This window comes from Galeopterus variegatus, unplaced genomic scaffold (genome assembly GCF_000696425.1).
Source record: "Galeopterus variegatus unplaced genomic scaffold, G_variegatus-3.0.2 Scaffold1094, whole genome shotgun sequence".
In the NCBI taxonomy this organism is placed as follows: Eukaryota; Metazoa; Chordata; class Mammalia; order Dermoptera; family Cynocephalidae; genus Galeopterus; species Galeopterus variegatus.
In genome coordinates this window covers 34,257-42,839 of record NW_007727205.1, presented here as the reverse complement: position 1 = coordinate 42,839, position 8,583 = coordinate 34,257, and the positions used below count along the sequence as shown (strand labels likewise).

Sequence of the window (8,583 nt, the reverse complement as noted above, 5' to 3'; positions counted from 1 at the left end):
ATGTATAAAGTAGATCTGTCATCAGATCCCAAGGAGGTGGCAGCCATCGAGGCTAGAAGAAATCGAGAAAAGGAGCGACAGAGCCGATTTTTCAATGTGCGGAACCGAGTCATGGGGGTAAGTTGGCAGGGGGGGTATTGCTCAGGACCAAGGCCGCTTCACTCTTATACCTGGAGAGAGCATAACAGTGCCTGTTATAGTCCTTCTTCCGATTCAAGCAGGCTCTAGGTTTGGAAAGGAAGGAGATGGGGAGAAGGCACCCACCCCCACAGGCCCAGAAAGGGCTTGGGAAGAAGGATACAGTGGTACAGGGGAAGAGAGTGGAGTGAGGTGGCAACTGACTCTTCTCTGGTCAGCTCTGGGCTAGGTGGCCTGGTTCTCAAGAGACAGGCAATATGGAGCCAAAAGACACCTAAAGAATATTTGGTATTGCATATGCTTAAACTGTCTCTGCAAGGCTACATAAGAAACTGTTAACCAGGCTGAGGGACAGAGATGGAAGGGACACTTACTCTTCACTAAAACGTATTCCCTTTTGTACTATTTTGAAATGTTTTAAATAAATTATAATCAAAATAAAGAGATAATATTGATAGTTTAAGAAACAACAATAACAAAAAGATTGCTGGGTGGGTAGAGAGGGGATGCAGCATGGTATTCTGGAAGACACCATACCCCTGTTCAAGGCCAGGTCTGCTATTTGTTAGATGTGTGTCTTTGGATAAATCACCTGAGCTCCAGGTTCCTCCTCTCTAAAATGAGGCTGAATAAAAGAAACCAGAGTGTAGTGTCTGACACAGGTAAGGAGGTGGCTGAGGTATGAACAGTCTGATTAAGATCCAGTTGGCAAACGTTTCCTCGGGGCCTGCTCTGTGCCAAGCACTGTGTTGGGCAGTGGGGATACAAAGATGACTAAGGCCCAGTCTCTGCCCTGACAGGGCTCACAGTCTGGTGGTGGAGATAATAGAGTGAGGTGAACTTCAGTGTGATGTAGACGATGGGTCCTAGATTCTATGGGAATAGAACCTGCCTGAGGGGTCAGGAAGGTTAAGCCTGAGCTGGTCTTGAAGGATTAGTTGGAGTTTGGGTAAAGAGGGGAGGAAAGAGTGTTCCAAGTAGAGAGAGCATCTTGAGCAAAGGCTATAGGTTCGAAGCAGCCTAAGATGTGCAGGGAACTGTAAGTGCAGCACCTATGGCTAGTATGAAGGTAGGACAGGGGAAGAAGACACTAAGAGATGAGGCTGGAGAAGGAGGTAGAGTCTAGGCCATGGAGGGGCTTACAAGCCATGCTCAGGGGTTGGAACTTTATCTAGTAGGTGCTGGGAAGCTATAGGATTTTGAAGTGGGTAAATTCTAAGCAGTTCATGTTAGAGTGTTCAAGGCCCTCTGCTGGGTCCCTACCCTGATTTAGCTCCTTTCTTTGGGATCAGATGGATGTTGAAGCCCTGAACAACCAGGTGGAAGAGCGAAAGCTTCGGGAGGCAACAGAGCAGAGCAAGGAGGCAGCTTATGGTAAAAGCCCAAGGCAAGGGGTCAGACAAGGGGATAAAGCTAGAACGTGAGTGGGCTGAGGTAGAGCTACTTCTGAGTGGGACCTGAGGCCCTGGGGTGGTGGGACAAACCAGATGGGCTTTGGGAACAGAGGCCATGCCAAATGGGTTGTCCCTCCTTTGGTACCTTCTCCATGTCCCGGCCCACCACCCTCAGGTACCAACCAGGTGCGATATGATCTGGTAGTCCAGATGCTAGAGAAGGAAGAGGCAGAACGGACTCATCGACTAGCCAAGAAAGTTCAGCAGTTTCGGGAGCAGAAGCAGCAGCTCAAGAACAGGCATGAATTTGACCGTTGGGATCCAGACCAACTCTGGAAGGAGTTTCCAGCCCATCTCAGTGACAGTGATCCCTACTATGGCCCAGCCAGCCTGCAGTACTTCTCTGGGGAAGACCCAGGTAGGGCCAGGTGCCTGAAAATGCAGCAGGAGCAGTCCAGGTACTGCCTGGAGAGACAGCTGCAGGAGCAACAACAAGCTAAGGTTGATGAGACATGTGCAGGTAAGCAGCCCGGCAGTCCAGACTCAGAGACCTGAGGCCCAGTGGGGAGCGGTCCTGAGCTGGGAACAGTAGCCAGAAGACCAGAACTGTGTGGGGAGGTCCAGTTACCCATGGGGCTGATGCTGAAAGGCTAGGCTGTGTAGACCCCAACCTCCCTGACTTTCTTCAGTGACTGACAGTGTAGCCGTTGTTCCCTATTAGCCTGGCACTCTGTTACCTGGAGGCAGCACAGTACAGACAGACCAGACAGCTCTGCCGCTTACTAGCTGGGTTGGGCAAATGAATTGTCCTCTTTGTGCTAATTCTGGCTTTATGTTGTGCCTTAGCTGCCATAACTCAGCGTAGGCTGTTCCAAGTAGCCATGCAGCTTCCTTAATGCTTTGTTGCTTAGAAATTTCTTCCGCCAGATACTCTGGTTCACAATTCCTAAGTTCCAACTTCCACAAATTCCTAGGGCATGGACACAGTGTGGCCAAATTCCTAGCCAGTTCACAGCAAGGGTGATCTGCGCACCAGTTTCTGATAAACTCCTTCTTATTTCTGTCTGAGACCTCCTTAGAAGGGTCTTTACAGTCCATATTTCTATCAGCATTCTGCTTGCCACCATGTAACCAGTCTCTAAGTCATTCCAAACTTTCCCTCATCTCTTTGTATTCTGAGTCCTCCAAACTCCTCCAACCTCTCCTCAACGCCCGGTTCCAAAGCTGCTTCCACATTTTCAGGTACTTGTTATAAGCAACAGCCCACTTCTCTGGTACCAATTTTCTAGTACATAAAACTTAGGGACACAATTCAAGCTTCAGTGAGTTTTGGGGGGACATAATTGAATCTACTACAGTGCATCAGTTTCTTCATCTTTAAAATGGAGAGAAAAAGGGCTGGCCAGTTAGCTCAGTTGGTTAGAGCATGGTGTTCATAACACCAAGGTCCAGGACTTGATCCATGTACTGGCCAGCCACACACAAAAAGAGAAAAAATGGGGATAATAATCTATACCACACAGCTACTATTATCAGGATATTTTCTGTGGCCACGTCCTTATCTTCACCCTAGAGGGAGGATCTACTTGCTCTGAAGGATCCCTGCCCTTCAAGGACAAGGATCATGTCATTATCTACTTGCTCTGTTCACCTTTCAAAATCACCTGTTACAGCACCTTGTACTGTAGGACCACACATCATAGTTTTAACTAATTGTGAACGAATTTAATGTCTGTCTTCTCTCCAAAATGTTAGCTCACCAAAGATGAATGACCATCTCTCTCATATCCACCCCTTTTCCCAATTTCCTAGTACAGTGTCTGCCAGGTCCTAGGAACAGCAAGATCAATGTGGCTGGAATAGAAAAAGTCAGTACCTTTGCTTGTGCTGTGCCTTCTGCCTGGAATGCCCTTTGCTTTTTTGCCTTTTTACAAAATGTATTTCAAGGACCACTTCCTCCTGGAAGCCCTCCTCTCACTCACCACCACCCAAAGCCCTTATAATGCCCTGTACACATCTCTGCCATTGCCCTTACCAGATTGTGGTCTGGTGATCCATGTTTGATCTGTCTCCCTCACTAGACAGGGAGTTCTCTGAGGATAGAATCTAATTCCGTGGTGTCCTGAGAGCCCAACACATGGCACTTAGAATGAGACTCAGAGAGATGAAATGGTTTACTCAAGACCATACAGCTCAGAAGCGGCAGAGCTGGCATTGGGACCCAGGTCCATTGGAGGCATTTTTCAGTTAGGCACTTGAGAAATCCTTGTTGCTGCACTTAGGCTATCCCTAGTCCCAAAGAGTAGCTCCTTCTACATCCCTACAACTCGGACACTACCCCACTCCCAAACGTGTACACACATACACAAAGCTTGTTGAACAAATGGCTGAATGAGTAAACCAGGAATGGAGCAGGCCAGTACTGTGCTCCAGCCATATTTTTCTGTGTAGATACGCTCAGGGACCAGCTGCGCCTAGCCATAGATATGCGGGCCACCCAGCTGGCCAGGCTGGAGGAGTCCTGTCGCGTGGCCATGAGGGTTGCCATGGCCAATGTCAACAAAGCCCAGGTATGGTCTGAGCTATCCAGTGTACTGGACTCTCCCCAACCCCCTGAACAAAGTCCTAAGGAACCTTAGCCACATCCTTCCCCTCACACCCCCTCTCAAATCAGCACTGGCCCTTTCATCTACCTGAGGACTCCCTCTTCACCTAAAGTCCCTCTGAGGACACAAGTCACCTCTCCTCACCTTCAGATGCAAGATGACTTGAGAACAGAACATTGCCCTCTCATCCCCAGCCTCTCAATCTAAGGGCTTCCTGAAGAGAGAGAAGTTCCCAGCCCATTCCGCCCCTCCCCCCATCTTAAGTGTCATTAAAAGGCCATGCAGTATCTGTTCCTTCTCTCCCTGAGAAGAGGAATAGGGCCATGTTCCCCCCTTCCCTATGAATAAGAGCTTCTTGAGGTTGGGCACCCAAATGCTTACATCTGGGCCCCCTCCCCAGGCAGCTAAGCTGGCTGAACGGCAGCACCGTGAGCATCAGCACAAACAAGAGGCCAACCTTGTGGAGATCCAGAACCAAATCACAAGTGACCTACTGACTGAGAACCCCCAGGTCGCCCAACACCCTACGGCTCCCCACCGGGTTCTGCCCCATTGCTGGAAGGGCATGACTCCAGTGCAACGAGCTGCCATCAGGAAAGCCCAGGAGGCACAGTGCTGTGAGAAGAAGGCACAGCTCCAGGCTGAACAAGCATTGGATACCGAATGGGAAAACCAGACCATCTGCTCAGCCCAGGCAGCTCTGGAGCTAGAAGAGCAGGAGAGGGAATTGTGTGCTGAATTTCAGAGGGGGCTGGGCTCTTTCAACCACCTGCTGGCTGAGGAGCAAAAATCCCAGTGAGTTCCCGGGGGTGGCAGTGGGGATGAATGCCAAGGGAGGGTGGGGAGGGATGGCGAGGACAAGGGACAGAGGAAAAGCACATCATCTGAGGCCTCTGGACTTCTTTCACAGGCAGAATTATCTGAATTCAATGATCTACACCAATGAGCCTACAACCCAATATTACCTACAGTTCAATACCAGCAGCCGCTGAGCTGAGGATGGTCGTCTCTCCCTTCTTCCCCATCAAGCTTACAGATGGCTAGGAGTCAAAGAGAAAAATGCCACATACCCCCACTTCTAATCCATTTCCCAATGGGAGAGAGCTGAGCAAGTACCTCCACCTTCTACCCTAGGTAATAAAGTTATTCACTAAAATCAAGGCCATGTGTTAGAACACAAAAAGTGTGCAATACTGCCTTTCCCACCCCACCCCTGGGCTCTGAGCATCCAACTCTGTCAGAGCCTTCGCCTGTCTTCCCCATGCCAGTTCCCCCAGCACACGGCACTGCTCACACCCTGTGAGAAATAGAGACTTTATTAGGCACAGAGAGTGTTTGGTGGGCAGAGTTACAAAATGGCTACTGGACTTCCTCCTAAGCTGGGGAGTAGTATCCGAGGGGAAGGAGGAGCAGAGGAGCATGTTTTCTTTGCCTTCTCCTTCAAGGCTGCATGCGGATGGCCCCATCCAGTCGGATGACCTCTCCATTGAGGAATGGGTTCTCAATGATGGCCTGTACCAGATGAGCATACTCAGCAGGGTCGCCCAGTCGGCTGGGGAAGGGCACCTGGCTGGCCAAGAAATTGCGCACCTTCTCTGGGAGACTGGTCAGCAGTGGTGTGCCAAATAGGCCTAGATGAGACAGGAAGAGTAATGAGACCCACCCTTGCTTTCATATTTACCCAGCCCTTCCTCACCTTAGTCCTACTTCTTGGTGTTTCCCCAGGGCCCACGGATAGAAGGCTGCTGTTGTTTAGGTGGTAGATACCTTTCCCTCTCAATTGTCTACAGATCCTACCCAATCCCAAGTGTGGCAGGGACAGAGGATATGTCTACCTGGAGCAATGGTCATCACCCGGATGCCTATAGGAGCCAGATCCCGAGCAATAGGCAGTGTCATGCCCACTATGCCCCCCTTGGAAGCAGAGTATGCAGCTTGTCCAACCTGGAAAAGGAGTGGAGGTTATAGGTGGGAGGGCCCCGACAAGTCACTGAGGAGGCACAGGCCTTGCCCCTGCCCACATACCTGGCCCTCAAAGGCAGCCACACTGGCAGTGTTGATGATGACCCCACGTTGGCCTCCCTGGTCTGGTTCATTCTGGCCCATCTCACCAGCCACCAGGCGGATCACGTTGAAGGTACCTATGAGATTCACCTGGAGAACGGAGACATGGTGTAGGACCTGAGGCAGAGGCAGTCTTTTGTCCTCTCAAAGCTTTGGGGGCACCCACAGCCAGACACCTCTTACTCCTACCCTTGGAGAACCTCCAAGGCCTTACATTGAGAACTCGCTGGAAGTCCTCCAAGGTATGGGTCTGGCTCTTCTTTAAGTTGTATGTCTTGATGGCCACTGCAATGCCTGCACAATTGACAGCCACATCCACGCGGCCAAACTTTTCTTTTGCTAGAGTTAGGGCTGCTTGCACGTCCTTCTCAGAGGTCACCTTTAAAGGGAGAAGTGGAGAAGATATTCATCTCCTAACACACACGCTCAGCACTAAACCGGGGGTGGGGGTGGGGGGCAGGCCCAGTCCTTGGGTGAGAACAGAATTGCATGAGCAAGGGACAGGCCAAGAGAAAGGGTTGTGGTAAAACTTAAAAAGAAGGAAGAGTAGGGCAAAGGTGGAAATGTTAGGTACTATAGAGCAGTGTTGCAAAACATTTTTCAAATCTATACCCTCTTTTGATACATTCATATACCCCTGGAGATTTTCAGTTGATGTGGATCAGAGCACTAACACAATCCTGTTTTGAGAATTATTGATAGGAAGATAAACTAGCTTTTTTGTGTCTTTACCTGCTAAGATGATTTCATCAAGCTTTACTTTCTGTAGTTTGTTTCATGAAAACAAGTTTTCGACTTTGTAAATATCAAGTTACAGGGCACGATATGCATTTGCAAACTATGCATACCCCCTCCAGGAGCTTCTGATATGTCCAATCCCCATCTCCATTGTTGGGATCCCAGCTTTGGAGAGTACTTATCGCAGGTGCTCCCAGTGCTTGAAGGCTGAGGCCAAAAGGGACAACGAGATGGGTCTACCGCCCCCACAGACGACACCCTTATGGGAGGGACCCACACGGGTTCCCAGGCTGGTGTTGGTGACTTCATGTACACCCTGTGAGAGGAGAGGCGACGCCACTTACGTCGGCAGGGGCGAAGGCACAGGTCTTTCCTAAGTTCTTGGCCTGGGCCTCCCCACCCGAGTTGGGCAGGTCCAGAAGCACAGCAGCGGCCCCCTGCCCCACCAATCGCTCCGCGGTGGCCAGGCCCAGGCCTGAGGCTCCTCCGGTTATTACCGCGACCAGGCCCTGTGAAAAGGTACATGATCAATGCTACACCGTCCAGCCCACCCCTATCCTTTCACTTGCCTGTCCTCCAGTCTTCTGCGGAGAAGGGGGAGGGGGCTCCTGATCACCCTTGCGGCGTGACTCAGGTGTGCTTCCTCTCCTCACCGATGGGACCTCTCGGGGGGGGGGGGGGGCACATCCCCACACAGCCTGTCCTGTCACCTCACCTCACGTACATACGCTGCTTAGTGTTTTCTTTCACGTCCCGAGCCCAACCGCCGCAATACCAGGCCTAGATAAGCATGACCCTTTCTCCTAGCACCGATCTCTTTCCCCTAGTTCCATGGCCGCGCCGTCCCACCCCCTGCAGCTGGGCAAGCAGCATACAGCAGTCTACCTTCACGTTTCGACACGCCGCAGCCATCTTGCGCCGGCTTCTCCACTTGACAGCCTCTCAGGCGCTCGTTGATTGGTCAAGGAGGACCGCGGGGCGGGGCCTATGGGGCGGAAGGTCCGCCGCGCGGGTCGTAGGGGCGTGGCCTGCTGCTGCAGTCTCTTGGGCAAGAGGGCGAAGTCCTGACAGGTGTTCCTAGAAAGTTACTTCATCTCGGGGAAAGAGCCCAATAGCAGCAGCGCAATACCACCACACCCTCCGCCTTACTTTCTAGCTGGCTTTTTGGGGTGGAGATGGAGAGTGAGTCCCTTTCTCCTCAGAAAAAGCTTTCATTCAAGTATAAATATATCTGAGACTCCTGTATACCAGATTTCTGTGCGGGGCACTGGGGATACCTAGAGGAATAATGAAAGGTTCATGCCTTCCAGGAGGGCACAGTTCGGTTGGAGAAAGATCATTACATACAGACAGAATCAGACAAGGAAGGGACAGAGAACCAGATTCTGGAACACACAGACAAGGAGATCCGAAGATAAGAGATTCTGGGATATAGAGAGAAATACATTGAAGCAGAGATAGAGAGGAACAGAGATGCCAGATCGGATCGCAGAGATAGGGATGTGGAGAGCCACTAAGAGACATAGATGCTAGGAGACAATCTGAGACAGAGCTGCTGAGAAGCAAGCACAAACCCAGAGAGGAAAAAACATCTTTCATCAGTTTAGCCTTTGCTACACTCCTCTATCTGCATCTAGTCTTCG

General features: G+C 50.8%; 2 protein-coding genes across 2 annotated transcripts; one reads left to right on the top strand and one right to left on the bottom strand.

The window, feature by feature from the left end:
- Positions 1-5,298, top strand: RIBC1 (RIB43A domain with coiled-coils 1). The gene is made up of 6 exons (XM_008574723.1): positions 1-117; positions 1,431-1,512; positions 1,708-2,052; positions 3,984-4,102; positions 4,539-4,933; positions 5,049-5,298. Exons 1-6 carry the CDS (start codon positions 1-3, stop codon positions 5,128-5,130), a joined length of 1,140 nt encoding a protein of 379 aa, XP_008572945.1. The 3' UTR covers positions 5,131-5,298.
- Positions 5,299-5,436: 138 nt separating this feature from the next.
- On the bottom strand, positions 5,437-7,900 carry HSD17B10 (hydroxysteroid (17-beta) dehydrogenase 10). The gene is made up of 6 exons (XM_008574722.1): positions 7,826-7,900; positions 7,285-7,449; positions 6,417-6,581; positions 6,164-6,292; positions 5,974-6,082; positions 5,437-5,769 (listed from the first exon to the last, which is right to left on the bottom strand). The coding sequence occupies exons 1-6, from the start codon at positions 7,850-7,852 to the stop codon at positions 5,579-5,581; spliced, it is 786 nt and encodes a 261-aa protein (XP_008572944.1). The 5' UTR covers positions 7,853-7,900; the 3' UTR covers positions 5,437-5,578.
- Between the last annotated feature and the right edge of the window lie 683 nt (positions 7,901-8,583).

Excerpts from the sequence above, each read along its gene's own strand:
- RIBC1 (XM_008574723.1), top strand. The coding sequence starts at position 1 with ATGTATAAAGTAGATCTGTCATCAGATCCCAAGGAGGTGGCAGCCATC. Across the intron at positions 1,513-1,707 it reads GAGCAAGGAGGCAGCTTATG|GTACCAACCAGGTGCGATAT; the intron begins GTAAAAGCCCAA and ends CACCACCCTCAG. Across the intron at positions 4,934-5,048 it reads GCTGAGGAGCAAAAATCCCA|GCAGAATTATCTGAATTCAA; the intron begins GTGAGTTCCCGG and ends CTTCTTTCACAG.
- HSD17B10 (XM_008574722.1), bottom strand. The coding sequence starts at position 7,852 with ATGGCTGCGGCGTGTCGAAACGTGAAG. Across the intron at positions 6,582-7,284 it reads GTGCCTTCGCCCCTGCCGAC|GTGACCTCTGAGAAGGACGT; the intron begins GTAAGTGGCGTC and ends CTCCCTTTAAAG. Across the intron at positions 5,770-5,973 it reads GGTGATGACCATTGCTCCAG|GCCTATTTGGCACACCACTG; the intron begins GTAGACATATCC and ends TGTCTCATCTAG.